The sequence below is a fragment of the Colletes gigas genome, unplaced genomic scaffold (assembly GCF_013123115.1).
Source record: "Colletes gigas isolate AHSC1104 unplaced genomic scaffold, ASM1312311v1 Colletes_gigas_Sc00002, whole genome shotgun sequence".
Classification (NCBI taxonomy): domain Eukaryota; kingdom Metazoa; phylum Arthropoda; class Insecta; order Hymenoptera; family Colletidae; genus Colletes; species Colletes gigas.
In genome coordinates, this window is record NW_025106631.1 from 6933093 (window position 1) to 6951906 (window position 18814).

At 41.2% G+C, this 18814-nt stretch overlaps 1 protein-coding gene across 3 annotated transcripts in view; it reads right to left on the minus strand.

Annotated features, from left to right (window-relative positions):
- LOC122398612 overlaps nucleotides 1–18814 on the minus strand; it is a 164398-nt gene that overhangs the window by 82944 nt on the left and 62640 nt on the right. The window contains exons 1-4 of one of the 3 annotated variants that reach the window (XM_043398685.1): nucleotides 15388–15398; nucleotides 15168–15235; nucleotides 13815–14254; nucleotides 12954–13242 (exon numbers count right to left, since the gene is read on the minus strand). In XM_043398685.1, the coding sequence (XP_043254620.1) occupies nucleotides 12954–13242; nucleotides 13815–14254; nucleotides 15168–15198 (760 nt within the window). In that variant the 5' untranslated portion in view covers nucleotides 15199–15235; nucleotides 15388–15398. Of the gene's footprint in view, nucleotides 1–12953; nucleotides 13243–13814; nucleotides 14255–15102; nucleotides 15236–15387; nucleotides 15399–18814 lie in introns of those variants that run through there. The other 2 variants (XM_043398676.1, XM_043398693.1) reach the window with 2 other exon arrangements.

The following is an 18814-nucleotide window of genomic DNA, read 5'->3' on the forward strand; positions in this document are numbered from 1 at the left end:
AAGAACTCCTAAACTAAATATAAGGAAACGCGTACTTTGACTCCAATCTTATTCTGAATAAATTTATTTATGGACTCTATGGTTACTCAAACTTGATGAACACATAGACATATTCTGGTTATATTTGGGACAATATCAATTGTTACCTAATCTTATCATTTTGTGAGAATTTGAGAAAAAGAATCGTGTTTTAAATTTGGGCAATATTTAAATAAAATGTTCGGAGAATCGTAAACTAGTGAGAGTAGCTAGAAGGTGTGTGGGAGTGACTAGAAAGTATGATAGGTGATCTTGAGTAGCTAGTTAATCTAGTCTCATAAAAGTAACAAAGCCAACTCTTTAATCAACAAGAAGACTGAGAATCATAATTAGGTATGTCAAGCACACCCTATACAAAGAACCAATATATACAAAAATTCAGCTATTTGTATTTTTCTATTTTCTTTTGGCTTTGGTGTTATATTGATTTTAAATTGTATCTAGTATATTTTTATATACTACATGGACAATTAAGTTTTCTATTTTATTTTAAGAGATGTATTTAATTTTATTGACAAGCTTTAATTTAAACATTATAACTAAAGTATACGCTTGAAGTTAATCTCCTTGAGTGTGAATTCTTTTGATGTCCAGTACTCTATATTACAGTGTGTATGTTATTAATTTCTAATTTTTGATCACATAAATTTTGGTTTAATTCCCACAAAGAAAGAAAGTACATTAAGCTATATTAACACTAACAAATAGATTGCATTCGAAGGAAATTAGTCTCATCCCGTTCGATCGTAAAATAAAACATAAATACAGACGGCGAGAATAAGATAAAACGTGGCTGCGATATTCTCTCGGTGGTGAATTGTAATGAAGAAGGACTAATTATAATTGCAATGCATAGCGCCTGCAAACCAGTTTTTGTTGTACAAGATTGCAAGTAAACACCACGAAGTGAAATTGTAACCAGTAAAATACACCAATATTTCTTCTCGATATATTTCGAAACTGTCCTAAATTGACTTCATTTAAACCGATTTAACTTACAAGTATATCATAAATATAAAATATTATTTAGAAGACTGAAACACAATTCAACTTGATAATAAACCAAAAATTTTCTCATCTACGGTCACTTTTAAAATCCTTGATTTTTAAAATGAAACTAATTTTTTCATCTTGATAATAATGTACAATTTTCTTTATTAGCATTTAACGATACTAAAGAGACTCGAACCCTCATATAAATTTGTTCATGTTTCTTTTTTTATTGTATAAAATTGACGTTGACAAAATTCCTCGAATCGATCATTCTTTGTGGAACGCACACGCGACGCGAGGCGCGAACGAAGAAAAGCCACTCCGCTGCAAGGACTGTACTGCGTCAATAAGCCTAACACCCCCCTCCCTTCGCCGTCGCGCTCTGACTCAGAACTTAATTGACGAACGAAAAAAGAGTCGGAGATCCAATTGACCCGGAAACGGACATCAGCGACGGCCCCAGGCGAACCAGAAGACGAAACCGACGGAACGATGGTGCTCGTAGCTGGGAAATGTATAATTCCGGCGAGAGATCGGGTTGGACGACCGGTAGCACAGAAATCTCCGCGGGCGTAGTAAATTTCGTGGACCGATAAAGGAAACACGAGGACGCAAATATGTACGCGGAGAAGAAGAAGACGAGCGTTGGAAGGCCGTCACGTGTTCAGCAGAAGCAGGCCCTAGTTCGGGACGCGGCTCGTAAAGGCTTTCATAAAAGCTTTCATAAAACGTTCCACGATTCCAGCCGGCGGTGGCTCGTCGTCCTCGTGAATTCCTCGATTTTCTTCGACTCGATGCCTTGGGGGAATAATTGTTCCCCTCGCGAAGAGACATTCCTTGGCGACGCGTTCGGTTTTATCGTCGCTGCGTCCGCAGCTGAAATGTTTAACCCCTTCTCGTCACAGAGAACCGCTGTAATGGCCGCGCGATAGCTCTAAAGTTCCCCGAGATTTACAAGAAGGACGTTCCCCCACCCGTTCGATCCTAGGGATTTTTACGCGTTGCGTTCAAGCTGGTCAACGTAGGGCCCTATCCTCTTTTCGGTAAACAAAATCTAAACACGAAGAATTGCCAATTCATTGGCATTTCAATTATTTTTAGCAATTTTTCCAGTTATGTTGGAATAGTTTCTAGGGTCTGTTGGTCCAAATTGTACAAACGAGGACAGGAAGTATAATTAATAGGTACATAATGGGCAATTTTCACGATTTTTAACAGTTTTTACAAACATAATAATTTGTGCTAACTCAAATCCACCAATCTGTTTATTCAGACCAGCTATGCAACAGAGGAAATTTTGTTGGAATCAGTGGTTAAAGAACCAACAACTTTTTCTATGTAGAAACATATTTTCAAGAAGAATATCTACTATGTATGTAAAATAAGATTGCAAATGGTGAATATGTTTTATCGTTTTAAAACTGTTCGACACGAATACCTCTGTCCTCGTTCGATTACTTTCTAGGACCAAATTTTTACGAGCAGAATAAATTATAGCGGTATAGATATATTGACACCGAATTATTTGAACCAAATAGAACCACGGTTAATTAGACACAACGTTTAAGAAGTTCTTCGAACAAACGATGTCAAAGAAGCGCCTCCGGGAAGGAGGTTTACGCGGAACTGTTTCAATAACAGCATCGAAACGTCGAGCAGCAACTAGCGTAGCAATTAGTCGACGTTTGGTAGCCAGATGAATTAAAGCGTGGATTGGAGGGAGCAATAATGGACCACATGGGGCACTCCCCTGATTATTCCGGCGTCCTTTTTGTGAAACGCAGATAAGGGTTAACGTATTTCGGCCTCTCGAGGAGCAGTCCCTTCGCTCCGCGTGCTCGTTTTTCTTCTTTCACAATAACGCAGAATTCGTTGAAGGTTATGAGATCCCGGGATTCAACAGGTCGCCGATCCCAAAGGTTTCCGACACCTCCTGTCATCCGGACCGGAGGCCCTTTTGTCTCCCAGTTCCGACGAAGGAGCTCCGATTTCGATCTCGCAGACCTACGTCGTAGGTACTCGTCGTGCTACCTACGTGCTCAAGTGGGCTACACGTGGAGACATAAAAGCTCGCAACCAGAACGATCCCGATTCCCCCCCTCTGCTTAATACCGCCACGATCCCTCGGATAGGGCCACCAAAATCTCAAATTAAATTCGAACCGATTCGAAACAGTCGTTTCGAAACCACCCGGCTCGTTTCCAGGTCCCAAGGCTACTCCCTGCAAGTTATCGACAACTTCTGCTTCTTTCTTCGTTTCTCTACACGGTTCATAACGGACAAATAGACACCAGTTTACGTTCTGGAGACGAAGACAACCCTTGGCGACTGATTTACGATTAGTCTCTTTCGAAATCCTTAGCAACTTTTCTCCTTCTCATTCCAGCAAATGAAGTATACTTCGTTTCTTCTTGTCTTCGTAGTTTCTATGCAATTTTACGTTTTCATGTCTACATGGTTTTCAATGAGGAAATGAACACATAACTCTGAATCTTGAAGATTCTTGGCAACTATTTTATGATTATTTCTTCTTCTCTTCCATATTCGAGTACTCAACTTTTCGTGCCAAATGATTAGAATATTGTTTCTTCTTTTTCTTCATTACTACGGACTAGTAACTGTATAATTCTCTTCTTTTCACTCCAGTGGATGGATCTCTTCTTTCCTTCTTTCTCTGATATTGAAGAAAGAGATAAACATCGAACGTTAAGTATTTCATCTGTCCTTTCAGTTAAAAATATAAAATTTTTCATGATCGTTTCTTCGAACATTTTTCTCAGAATTAACGAATAGAAAGGATAGTTTCTAGCGAATCAACATGGTTTCTTCATTCTTTCTTCGCTTCTTCTCCAACAATTCATACTGTACTTAACCCCTTGCCATACAATGACGAGTCTGCCTCGTTACAAGTTCTTGATGACATATTTTACAATCATGAGGCTACTCACTGGTCATCAAGTCTTATATTACATATTACAAAACAAAATTGAATAGTACACGTTTGAAAAATTATTTGAAATTAAATCGTACGTCGAGGGGGTAAAACGTTCAAAAATAAAAGTGAACCAAAAAGTTTGGAGACACGTTCATCTCGTGTAGGAACTGTTCGAAGCCAACGGACATTTTCGATTCCAAAATTCTAAGCTCACCCAACAGGTGTCCACGATATCCTCTCGGTCGATCGTCGAGGTCGGATATCATTTTCAAGAGGAGAACCTTCGAAGAAAGAATCGCGTTATCAGTTAATGAATCTCCTCCCCGTCGAAAAGACCGTCTCGGGGCCCAAGAGATGAGTCTGAGAGTCTCTTCTCGTGAGCTCGGTCCGGGCCCCGACAATAGAAGCCTCCGACGAATTTCGAAAAGAAGAAAAATAAAAAATGATCCTCTCGTTCTCCGTGAGGAGCGGATAGAACGGAGGAGCGCCGAAACAGCGACAGAAGGAAAGAAAGGAAAGGATTTTTCTCTCTTCTTCCATGGGCTGCGTGCCTGCCCTGCCGTCCGTCCGACTGTCCGTCTTCTCTTTTCATCCTTGCTGCCTTTTATCCGGCTGGAATGATTAATGGGTTCACGGAGGCATTGCTGTCCTTCGCCCCGCCGTCCCGGCTGTACCAGCAACAGCACACACGCGGCTTTCCTGCTTTTCTTCGCACCGGATTACTGCCCCCTTTCACTCCCTCGCTCGATTCAACGACTGCTGTTCCTCTTCGCCCACCCCCTTCCGAAATATTCGCTACCTCGCGAGGTGGGACCGTAAAATGGACCGATTAAGGAACCTCACTGGATCGATTGTCTACAGACGGCCGTATTCTTCTGTTCAGAGAAGAATACCCGAAGACGAGCCACGTCGAAGATGGATAAATGATTTCTTTTTTTTGTTTCTTCCTTCGCCTCGTTTCTTCTTGACGCCATCTGCCCCCACAATTCGATCGCTTGAGATCTGCGGGTCCATCGAGGAGTTTCACCAAAATCACAACATTCGAAAAACGACTCTTCTTTTAAAGAAAAAGTTACGTTGTAAAACATTCTGCAATACTTCATCTTCGTATTTCTTTCCTGTCTTTAATAAAATATACTTCAGTCGAACGCCTCGTTTCTTCTTGGATATAAATTTCATGATTTGGAATCGCGAGTTCAGACACGTGACTCGATTTGTTGCACTGGCAAGCTCTTTTATCGAAGTCACGAATTAATCCAGAAATTACAGAATATTTCTTCTTTCAAGGAAGAAATAAATTTTTTTATTTACCTATTTATTCGACAGATTTAATCAGAAAACATAAAATATATCTTCCTTTAAAGAAGAAATGGATTTTATTAAACGTGGTCTCATTAGTACACTTTTCTAAGATTTCTGGACACGTGTTTCTCAATATTTTGTTCGGTCAGTAGCGCAGAAGATACTGCATAATGCTTTTATTTTGCTGCACCGACAATTTGGCCCCTGTATAATAAGAAATACCAGATCCTTGTTGAAGGAATCCAACACAAATTTTTGTGCTTAGCCCCGAACCGGATGGGAATACCGATGTCTCGACGTGACCAAGATTACACTATTACACCGAACGCACTACACACGCAGCTTATACTTCATACCGCAGAAGAATTATATTTGATGTTGAATTTTTCTAAGCCCAAAACTTAAATCAATATTATAAACTTCTCTTTCTTTCGTTGCAATTTTAACTTCCATCATTTGTGATCGTTTTATATACGAAATTACTTCCGAATGCATCGGAAACTTCGTTAGAAATTCACCGTTTCTTCCTTCAACGACGTTTCTTCGTCTCTTCTCTCAAGTTCCATTTGTTCCCCGAAGAAGAATCCGATCAACACGTTACGTAAAAACGATCGCGTGTCTTTTTTAGGTTAACCAGTCTCGTTAATGTATTCCTGGCGGAAGAAGTCGATCCGCAGTGTATTTGTCCGTCCAGTCAACCGTCGTGGCAAGTTCACAGAAGACGACGGACATCTGAAGAGACAGAAGAGACCGTTGTCTTCCTTTTTCCAATCCTCCGCCTCCATCCTGACTCGTCGATTCACCGGCGACGCGGTTCCTGTTTGCGCCGCTTTTACATGATAAATTGCGCGCGATTTTTGTTTTGTATCAATCCCGACGATACACAGCGCGGGACCAGAGGTGGCCTTTTGTTCCACGTACCCGCGCGGCGTGTGTATGTAGGTGGCGACTAGCACAGCGGGAGACGAGGGGGTGAGCCAACCGGGAGAAGAAGGAAACGCGAACGTGCCGCTACGACCAGCTTCCTCTTTGGCGTGTTCCACGCGTTTTCGCCTACCGGAAGACAAAAAGAAGTCAATGTCGTCGCCTCTGAGACGTCTAACGAAACCGATTTCCAAACGACTCTGAGGACTCTGCTTTCTTCATTCTTTGTTCCTTAGAAGAGATCGATCTTTCTAACGAATCCCTGATCTTAACATTAATTTTTGCCTGTTAAATTCAGTGCCCCTAGTTTTTGGTTGGTATGCTGCACCATTATAGATTCGAATCAAATATTGGGTCGTTTGGAAACTCCTAACGATTACTACTCGTCGTTAATATTAGTCTGCTTGCAGATTTCTAATGTCAAATGCTTTTTTTCTCAAGCACCATTTTATTATTTCTCTGTATTTTATAATAAACCAAAATTTTAAATATTTTCCATGTATTTGTTTGATACCTGGCCAATTTATAGCTGTCAAACCTTTCATGTTTATATCGTAGAATTTTAGGTATAAACGTGTTTATTTTAGCTAGATTATTACTGCGTTTAGTTAAATACTTATTTCCAGGGGTTGTAAATGAAAAATAGAATCAAATATGTATTTTCCAGAAACTCACCGAGTTCGAAAAGATGCAATAGTGTTTGGGGTCAAGTTTGGGTCGTTCAAGTAGAATTCCTCGACGATACGAACAATATTCAGAGGATCTCTTTACCCCCTAGTGTAGGGCGACCAGGGGGATGATTAAACGCTTGTGATCTCCGGATCATGGTAGCAAAGGCCAAAAGAATCTCGGTATTCGAATGCCTCGACACGCGAACCAACACTCACTGTTAAAAGCAACGCTAACGCGTAGCAGTACTTCGATCGTCGAGTCGAAATTCCTCCGTAAGGGTGTAGTTTAATCCTGACACTTTGGAAGAATCGATTCGTTCCATTTTTCACTTTTTTGTAGCTTAGAATTTAAACTGTTTTGCAGGTGAAGTGACAAACAATTTTGTGGTGCATATAAAAAAATAAACTGTAGGGAGATTACGCTCAGAAGGAAGAGAATCGATGGGCTAGGTCGGAAAAGGAAACACGCTTACTGTCGAACTTCGTCTGTTTACTTTTCCAAGTCGTCGCACGCACTGCCGCTCTCATTGAGAGTCCGCGCTATTTAATGTACATACCACGGATTTTGTGTATATCGCCATCTATATTATAACCGCGGCTATTTCAAAATTCGCTTACAGAACAATAGACTTTTCAAACATATTACATTACGAAGGGGTAAAGAAGCAATAGAATGTAACATAAGTGACTGAAATAATGTATGAAAGCTAAACTTTTATCGCTAGAGTGAACTACTTTGAGAAAATGATAATGAAAACAAACACAAAACGTCCAAGATTCGAAGCAAAACTGACTTCTTCGTGTATTTTTTAAAATTGGAGATGTTAAGAGAATTAGAAAAGATCGATTAGAAAATTCATCTGTGAGGTTATTAGAAAAATTCCAAAATCAAATGGTAATAAACACGAAAAAATCCCGCTGGAGTATGTGAAGAATTTGTTGCGTACTATTATAAACACTGCATATCATAACCAAACAAATGATTAAATAGTATTTATCGAAGTTTATTTACATAAAAATGGCCGACCGTGGGGGATAGTATTGGCTTGTAGTAGCCATGCTTTTCTTTAATAAAATTCGAAAAATGTCCTCGTTTTTCCCATGTCCGTGCCAAGGCAACCCGCCAAGTCCAAGATCATCTCGCGACAAAAGGACGAACGCGTGTCAGCGCGATTCCAGATTCCTGACGAAAACGAAGGAAGAAAGAGGATCGAGCGCGCTACGAGGCGTGTCGCATTCAATTTCACGCGGTCAGTTTTCTGGTAATTGGCAGGATGGCGGCTGGCAACCGTGCGCCGAGTCGTTGCCAGTATGAGTTTAATCGAATCCGAAAGAGATTACTCTCCGGCCGGACGCGACAAAGACCGTTTGACAAAGTGTAGTACAACGCCGAAAGACTCAATCGAGTAACAATGGACCGGTGCCACGAAAGCCCGCTAGGGTCCTTTTACATCGACGTAAGGTTAACTTACATAATGCATGAATATTGAGTGAGCGAGGGAGCTTGGTACGATGAGTCACATACAGGGAATTCGACGACGCGTGGTTGAATCCGGTAACCGACACTCTTTTCCGTCGGCTTTTCTTCGGAATCCACGCTCGCAGTATGCATTGTGTTCCTCCGGCATGGAAAACCGCGCAAACGGCCCAAGAAGTTTACGCAATGCATCGCGACGATAGGTCAACGTTGTCGAAGAGAACACAGAGGGGAATGAGAAAATTAAATAGATCAAACTAACGAGAATGAGATTTACTATCAAATCTCAAAGACAGTCACTGTCACTTTAAATAGGAATTATTGCTAGCATAATTTGTTTATTATCACCTGTTTATATTCTGTATATTGTTAAAATTATAAAATATGGTGTGAAACAAGGATGGGGAATTTTTTCCATATGGAGAAAACAGTCACAGTTGAGGGGGTATTCCAGAACCTTGAAAGAATGTTTGCACAGTAATGGAAAACTCCAAACGCGATTTTCGCGAAACCATGTTTCTCGAAATGGTTACTATGATACCTCAAGTTCTAGTGGATCGATTGGTAACAGATTTCAAGGGAATTTTCAGCATATTATTATGTATGCCTATCGTCTGATGTTCCAAAAGAAAATTCAGAAAATGGAGTCTTTGAACTTAAAGTGTTACCAAATGTCTAATTTTTAATATTTTTTATATTATTATCGTATACTTCTTTAAAGAACCAATATTTTAGAGCCTGAGTTCGAAACATTCTAAAAAATTGTATAAAATAACCCAGATGCACGTTGCAACAGACTGTAATAGGGGTCGTGTTTACGATTTTTCATACGATTTATCTTACGACACTGGGTATACGCAGGTCGCACAGAAACTCGGTATATACGACTTGTTGCACCATTTCTCGCAACCTATATGGGCTGTTTGACAACTGAAAGATGAATCGTCGGAATTATGTTACTACGCACAGCGGACGAGTAATTTCCAATTACTCTATACACGCATATGTATATATTTTTCCAGCTGTTCTGCAATATCGTAACGTAAATATGCAACAGTTTTCTCGATAATTTAATCGCGGCAGGAAGGATATAAATAACAGCATCCGCTTTATCGGACACCGTGTAATTAAATCAAGAAGTAAATAATCTTCGTCGCCAAACAGTGCTTCTACATTCCAAAATAAACCAATTTTATCATGTTATACTAACTTTACAATACTCTGCAAGACTAAAACTTTAATTTCAGACAAATTAATTTTGTTAGTCCCATCTGTCAATATTATACAATACAATACTCTACAAGACTAAAAAATTGTAAACTACATAATTTAAAATTTATTTCAATATTTATTTTTCTAGCCTTATTAAAATTCACAAAAATTCTATTCAAATTTATTTCCCACTACATCTCAACTTGAAAATTAATTTTGCTAGCCCCATAGTGTTATCAAAGTGTTAAACTATCATCTAATTACTATATAGTTTAGACAACAAGAATATTTCACGTTAAAGGAAGTATCTCACCTTCGGAATAGAGTAATAACCTAGTAATAGCAATTATAACACAAACTAAAAAACTATAAAGACGAAGCTCTCGAAGCTCGGTGAGGCAATTTCACGAAGAAATCGTGACCACCGAAAATGGCCTAACCGGCAAGCTCTTCGATGGAAGACGAGCCTAATTCGCTAGGAGGACGTTAATCCGGCAACAACTTCGGCTATGAATCCATCAAGCCTGGCAGAAGGCAATTCAAAAACTCGACGGCGAGTATCTTGGGGGGGCCAGAGGGGAACGACGAATAGTGAAATTGACTCGTTAGTCGCGCGCGTCCCGAGGTAAGGCGTACAATACACGCTCACACCGCCGCGCACCGTGTGGAATTCGTGAGAGTGTCAACCCACGCGAGACACTCGACAACGGGAAACGATGACGCTGGCTGATCTCGAAGGCATCCATCGATCGCGAGGCAGTCAACGGTTCGCGCAGTCCCGACCGACTTTATGAGTTATAAGTCGGCCATCTTGCGAGAGCCATCGCATATTCACGTGCGCGCATATGCGATGCACTGGCAATATGTAAGTGCCACATTCTGTTCTGGTGCACGCGTACAGTCTAATCTAAAAATTACGTTCCCACAGCGGCGGCGGCGAGTCCTCGTCCTCTCGAGCCTCCATCGATTCGAATCGCTTCGAACGGTTATGCCAATTACCAGGGTGGTCCACGAGCGTCCTCTTTTTTTCCCCACCGTCGAACGTTCGAACCGTAAATACACCATTGTATTAACCCTGGCGGTCGAAAAACCACGCGCGGCGGTCATCGCAGTCGTATAAATCAATTAACGCGTCCACCGCCGAGGCAAAAAACCGTAAAATTTTCTGAGACCAAAACTTTGATTTCAGGAGATCGAAAATTACGTAACTTGAAATTTGTCTGAGAACTCACGTTTGGTATCTCCTTGAATACATGCAATATATGGTTAAAGATCCTAAATGTAAATGTGGTAACGATTTTGGCAATGTACCTCACGCAAAGAGTTCAATTAATCAACTCTCGCCAATTGCCAACGAGCATTGTAAAATTATTTTCCCCTTCCTCGAAGAATGTAAATTACAAATTTAAGAACTTCGTTGCGCTTATGGTCTCAGGTGCTTGATAATAAAAAGAATAATATCTAAACCGATATGGCCTGAAATGGAAGTTCCTCGTAACTGGGTTTCGAGAACTTAAACCCTCGTTATAGCAGTTTCCAAGCCCCACCGTAAGGATGTTTACGAACGACCATCGACGCGGCTGCAGAAAACCAATCGTCGCGATAACGGAAACAATGAATCCATGACCGAGTTGATCGAGCGAGGCGATTCGGTTAATTTCCCATTTATTTCCCGTCATTTTCCAACCGCCGATAAGGCGGCACTAAAACCTGAGGTCAGCAGCACGGGGCTCGAAGTTGATTTTACGCCAAGCGCAATTACGAATGCCAGCCAGTTACAGTTGTCAATTGCCTCTAGTCCAGCCCCGAATTCAATGCCAACCAATCGTCCCGCGTCCCATTGTTGGCTCCGCTAACGATTTTGTCGAATACCGAGCGCCTCTAATTTCTCTTCAACGAAGAATCAACCGAGTCCTGCCGCGAATATTAACTGTTCGAGGAACCTGACTTCGCTGCTCCAGCGCCTCCGCCGGATCCACCAAAAATCGGGGATTGTTTCTTCGTTTCCGTCTCGAGAGAAACGCCCACGCGTCAGATCCTGGCCCCTGCTCGGACCGAGGACCAAGTTCTGGGCACTATTACGCGCGAACCGACGATCTGGTTGGCTATTAACGACTGTTAGTCCCGACGGCTCTAATTACTCTCTGCCCGGTTCGGGCGATTAGCGGGGAATCTAGATCAGAAATTGGATCATGTTTTGGTTATTTAGAATCGACACTATGACCCGATGGATCTAGGCCAGAAGCCAGATCAACGTTTTAAGAACTGATCAGGATTCAAGAATCTGCTATAGCGTTCGAATACGCATCCAACCGTTCACCGTGACACGTTATATTTCGTTTGGTCGAACAACAGAATATATTTTTGTGTCCAAATTAATTCACATGTCCACATTGTTGTGCAATTTCTCGACAATCTTTTTTACTTCGTTCATACTTTGACGGATTGGATGAAAAATTCGATGTAAGTTTCAGTACGACTGAATTCCCATTTTTTCTTCGTTATAGGATAGAATGGTACCTTGCTCCATTTCAGTATGGTATTTACCACGTGATATTATGTAAATTAATTGGAAGAATATACGGAACAAACACCTCAAAAATGTGTCGAAGTTTGTAATTTAGCATTTTTGTGTTACATGAAAAAACACCTGAAAATAACTGAATTCCCATTTTTTCTTCGTTATAGGATAGAATGGTACCTTGCTCCATTTCAGTATGGCATTTACCACGTGATATTATGTAAATTAATTGGAAGAATATGCGAACAAACACACCTCGAAAATGTGTCGAAGTTTGTAATTTAGTATTTTTGTATTATATGAAAAAATTCTTGAAAATAACTGTGGGTTTATAATTTTGCTCAAGATATATGAAATCGATGTTTAGATGTCCGAAGATATTTACTACCTCGCTATATCGCGAAGACTAAAGTAGATCAGGTCTTATAAGGTAAGTGTACCCGTTACTGATCAGACCTCCATTAGCAACCTTTTATTCTTATTATGTTTTCTTTAAAGCAACAACAGGAAGAGCACGTCCTACAAAAGCTGTGAATATTATACTTAGACATATAGTATTTGTTGTTTCTTTTGCTAAATTAACGTATAAGACTCGGTCATTTGCATAAAAGTTGACGGAATTCTAATAAGAAGAGGTAACATGAAACTCACATTAAAATATGAATTCACATGATGATTCACGTAAGAATATTTATGATAATTTTCCTGTAGTCACGTAACACTTTAGTTCGAAAACTGGAGACTTCGATTGGTACAAGATTGCATAATTTACTTAGATATTGTGTATTAGTAAAAAGTTCGAACGACGAAAGAGGCTTAGTTAGTCTAATCAGTCTTTTCGAGGAAAGATTAACAAGTACCGATATAAGAGGGACTCACCGTGATGATGTTGACCGGTCGCAGGGTTCAAGAAGGTCGGCGGTAGCTGTCGACTGACCGACTTGGCCAATTCTCCTTCCGCCAGCCCGTAGATCGCCAAGAGTTCTTCCATGGTCGACTCCATGTACTCCCTCATACCCTCCACGGGTTTCCTTTCTTCGCAGTCGACCTCACCGTCACCGTCCTGTGCCCGATCGTCCTCGAAGGGTGTGTCGTCCAGACGCCCGGACTCTGTATCCAGGACACCGCTGTCGCTCTTCTCCGACGAGTCTGAGTTTGGACTCCTGGCCTGGACAGTCATCGCAACGATCCGCGTGAATCCGCGAACCAACGAACAATTTAACCGCGCAGGACTATCGAAGAACATTTAAGAAGATTCCTAGCTTTGAAATGGCTTCAAGTTTTCAAGATTATCAAAACTTTACTGTTTGGAAATCAGCAACTCTGGGTAATCCAGGTTTCAAAGAAACATGGCGACATGATTTCCTACTGTTCTGCAATAATTGCACCTGCCTTCGCTGCCAAGGTATAATGTTTCTTCCTTTACCCGTGTTAATACTGTCTTAATTACATAAACTTCTCGATAGAGGCTGATGGAAGTTATTTATTACTGTCGTTCGATATAATAACTTTCTCTGTCTGCTGCAAAAACTGATGCTACAGATAAAACATGTGTTTGGGGGTCACAGCACCGTGGACTCGCTAAACTCTAGAGTGGGGGACCAATCAGACGCACAGTACAAATCCTTATTTCTCGAGATACGAAGGAAACACTTGCTCCGGGGTTTTACTAAGATTTCGGAATATGTTTTACGTTTTTCTCCGTTTGTAACTCGTTTAAAATTGACTCGCTGCACGTACCTCGGTACCAGTGGAGTAGAGTTTCTGCGACCTCAGCTGCTCTAGGATGAACTTGTGCCTGAGGGAGTCTCCGCTGTCGTCGTCAGCCTCGGACGAAGGCGGCCTGGTGGTAACGGACAGATCCATGGGGCTGACCTCGTTGTTGTTCAACCTCTGCTTGAACCTGTCGTCGGCGGGCAGCAGCATCGTCTTCCTCTCGTACTCGAGTATCTCGCTAGAGCTCTCTTCCATGGCCTCCAGTTCCTCGTCCTCCTTTTCAGACTCATCCGACACCTCCACCATACGGCTGCTTATGGGCTTGAAGTTCTTCCGCTTGTTACGCGGCTTTTGGATGCTCGTGATCTGCAGCTGGGCCTGGGTCTCGTATTGGGAGTCGCTGTCCTGGTCGGCGGTTCCCCGCCGGGGAGTCGCGTAGTACACCGAGTCGGAAAGCATCTCCGCTGATCGGAAGGAACAGACGTTAACGATCCAAGTAAACCTAGCCTAATCACTACTGGGCTATTACGGGGTCAGGTTAACTCATTCGAGACTCGTTTAGCTGGTCTAATAGGAGGGTCGTTCAATAAGTTCTTAGAAAAAGATAGAAAAACAAATTATTTTAGCTAGATTTTTTTTTTTATTTCTCAACATAATCTCCTTTTAGCTCTATAGACTTTTCCAAGTGTTTCTCCAACTTTTTTAAGCCATCTAAAAGGCAAGATTTCGTAAGGTGCTCAAGATAGGCATCTACTTGAGTCATTCTTTCAAGTTTGGAAATAAAAAAAAGTCGGTGGATGTTGTAATAATTCGAACTTTAATTCCATGATTTTGGCCATCGAAACTGCACAGGTGTGCCACCCGTGCATTGTCTCGAGCAAGAGGAAGTTCCTTGCTTCGATCGACAATAAAAATGCAACCATGTGGTGGATATAACTGACACTTTGACAGTTGTCTAGTGAGTCACGATGCTTACTAAATGCAAACCATTCTCGATGCTACGAACGCCAGGTCTTGGATCTTCTGAGGACTTATGGAACGACCCTCGTAGGAAGTTAGACCAATAGGTAGAATAGTTGTACTCTCGTACCCCTATCAAGCTTGTTCATTTGATCGAATTTGGAAGACCAGTCAGATTTACCATTGCCTCGAATCGACTGTTGCGCAACGCGAAGGCCGCTGGCTTCCCCGCAAATCAAATGTTAACATTAATTAGAATTCAGCCCAGCCGCCGCGTTAATTGAACGTTCTAGAAATCGTCCGAGTACGGTAATTACGTATCGACAAAATGGACGCGACGCAAGGTGACTACCTTCGATCCTCTAGGAAATAGCGTGGGGTCGTTTCGGTGATGCGTTAATAAAGGAAGTGTCTTACTGGGGCCATACGGGCTGGTTGCGGTGGACATCTCGTATTTCCACAAACGGCCTGCTCTTCAATGCATCCTGCAACAAGAATGGAACAGCTAATGTTACAGTCGGTCGAACGCACGCTACGTTTATTGCTATCGGTAATTGAAACTTATCATGGAATGTTCTGACTTGCGCGTGACTCTCTGCCACGTGATTATGTTCCGCGTGACTCTAAACTGTCCGACCTTGACTTCAGGGGTCTTCCTTTTTCAGGGGAAAATCGATTCTTTTTCTTTGCATTTTAGCAAATACGCTTGCAAAGTCACACGGTAAGAATTCGTTAAATTGGAAGACCAACCCCCTCAAATTGTCCACGAAAACGAAACTCTGTTTTTAGACAATTGGAAACTAGCATACCCATAATTTGTCATAAAACTTATTCTCACAGTCACGTTAAAATTCAAGAGTCATATTTAGATTTATTTTCTTTATTATTTAATCTTGAGAATTAATTTTTTTAGCTCCTTAGTGAAAAACCTTGTCACCCATATGTGGTGAATGGTAAAACCTTCGCTACCGAAGAGGATATCAAATATTTTTTGGGGAACTTTTTTAAACACGAAATTGTGAAGTCATATAATATAATGAAGAAATGTAAATTCCTCTTTGAACGAGCGACCCTCTGCACTGGAAAGTCGAGCCAAGTTTCGTTTATTCTTAAATGATTGTTACAACTTTCTGGCTCTTCGATAGCAAGATAATAATCGTATCGAAGCATCCCGATTCTTTTTTCTAATCTCAACGATGATCCAAGGCGAAGAACAGAGACTCTCGAAAGCTCCCAACGGCTCCAACTACCCCTATTTTTGGTCCCGCTTCGGCCAATTCGCGTTCGATTCGCGTCGTCCGGTAAAAATCGCGGTTCCTCGAACAGCTGATGCGAGCACCGGAACGGGGAAAGAATATTCCCGGGTTATCTATTTCTGTGTCAGTGCAAAAGTGGGTTACAGCAAGTTCAGCGAAACCCCCAGACGGTCCCGTCACGCTGCCGAACGAACCGTCTACGTTTGCACCGCTGGAACGAGACGCGAGAACAAGGCGAAAACAAAGGCACGTCGCAGTAACAAAAGCTACTCTGATATACGAGCGCTGCTCGGTCAGCCGAGTAGACGGTCCCGCGATAAGGCGAAACGAGGGACAATTCGTTTCTCGGTTAGCGAATCGCCTTCGTTCCTAGGCGTCGCGGCGCTCCTCGGGACGCCGGAGGAAGTCGGCCATCGGCCGGTGAAAAGGATTCACAGGGGAACGCGGACCGAACGAGAACATATACCTGAGAAATTACTTTGGAAAACAAGAGTTTCGATAAAGGATACCAACTGTTTACGTCCCACGCTACGATACTCTTGGCTGCATTTCAACCCTGTCTATCTTCATCTCCAACTATAGTAAATTGAAATAATGCGTTTCCTTTTATTTCTCACCCGAACTACGCACAGGATGGAACTAGAAGTAGTAAACATTCCAGTATCGGTAACGCACATCTTAATGACTGTTCACCCTTCGCGATCCGAGATATTTTTAATATTTCGGTCTATCCCTTTCTGTTTTTACGCTGCGCCAATTTATATTTTATTTAATATACGCGAAACAATTTTAGTATTGCTTGTAATGTGAAGTTAGTTGGTATTTTTTCAAATGTTTTATTAAGGTCTAAATAACACGAAAATGTTGGATAAACATAAGTCTATTTACAATTGGTCTGTTTATGTGAGTTTCTAAAGTAGCATTATACTATCATAAAACTCCATGTTAAAATATCCATCGTTTTTGACAGTATAAGATTAACAATCGAAAATAGTTGCTCCAGAAATTTCATTTGTATTTCATTTCGTTTGACCGAACGAATAGTTAAGTTGTATGAATTCGTTGCACGAATTTACTTTTGGTCACTGCACTTTTGATCAGCGAGACCAACCACCCCTATGCAGTTGATATTCCCTCGTAACAGCATTCAAAAGCCACAAACGAGGTGCGTATATCCATACTCTCGATTCGTAAATAATTGGGCCATTTAAACACAATTTGCATAAACAGACTAAATGTAAACATTAGTTGTTTATTCCTATTGTGCATCGTTCCCTTTGCATTTCGTATTTCTGTTATAAAGCTTAAAACGTTCTGTATTTGTACATTTTTTCTTATTTAGACCTGTAGAGTATACCGACGAGGTTTGGTCATGAAAATTTGGGACACTTTGTTGTTATTCTTGCACTCTTTATCGTTTCTGTATCGTGAATGTCCAATAATTATACCGAATATTTTATCTAAACGTTGTCTTTACTTGAACTACTAGTGTAAATTAAACAGCAATTGAAAATCTTGCAGGAAGAAGGATGCATTTCTATTTTTGGCTACTGTTTAGTTACAATGTATGCATATAAAAAGAACCTGCATCGTTTGGTCCAAGTTTCACGCAAATCTAGTAATAAATGTACGAGTCATTGCAAATTTTCGATTTCTTGATGTTTACATAAACTTTGAACATATTTCTCCTATATTCGATCAAAAAGGAACGACAAATCAATAAATTCTCAATAATAATCTCGAAAAGCTGCCATTTGTTTCGATCGTAAACTACAGAACCTAAAATTTGTTTCAGTACTTATTCTATCCTAATTTATTTCCCTCAACATCTCAATTTGAGAATCAATTTTTCTAGTTCCATAATGGTAACTTCTGTCAAAGCGTTAAATTACTATTTAGTCGTAGACAACAACAATATTCCTCGTTAAAGGAAGTATCTCATCTTCAGAATTTTATACCACTAACAAGAGAAAATAGAGCAATAACCTAGCAATAACAATGATAAATTCTGTCACATATAGTTGACGTGGCAGTGAAGGTGTCAAAGAAACTAACGTCCACCCAAAAATATAACGTCCCAAAACATAAACTCGTCGCTAACGATCTCGATGTCGACGCGATGTTAAATAGAGAGCAAAAAAAGAAAAATGTATAAAATTCTATGTCGAGTTGGAACGAAATACGACTTGGGGTATAGCTCGACAGAGGACCCGCAAAGGGTAAAAGAATGAAGGCGAATATTACCAGCTCGTACGCCCCAAAGATTGCGCCAGTTTGCTCGTCGATACATTAACAGCATCAGGCATACCGTAAGAATCTAGTTAGCCCTGAAAGCATCGTTTCTTTCCTTCCACGGCTCATCACCAGTCATTTATTTCTGCCTGCTGATTGCCCCAGTCATCGCGTCGGGCCAGTCAGCTCTCCCTCAATCGATTTGGATGACTCCGTCCGCGGCATCCGAAACACGCTGCCTAATTCGGCCTCAAAATCGTTAGTTCCGTTTTTGTCCGGTTCATTATCGGTTATTTATTTCCGCACTAAAACTGGCCCGTTAAGGGTCCTCGACGAATATGGCGTCGCACCGGTTCACTCGCGCGACAAGAAATCATTTTACCCCGACGTCGCCACGAAATTCCATCCAGTTGCCCGTGCACCGGGAATGTCTTCCGTTCTAGGTCCGCGAAGTGACAGCTCGAATTCCTTTAAAATAATAGCGCTCTATCGGCCGGATGTCGAGAGAACCACGAAGTAACTTTGGGACCTATTTTTCTACCCATAACGCGAAATACGCAACTGGTTAATTTGTTC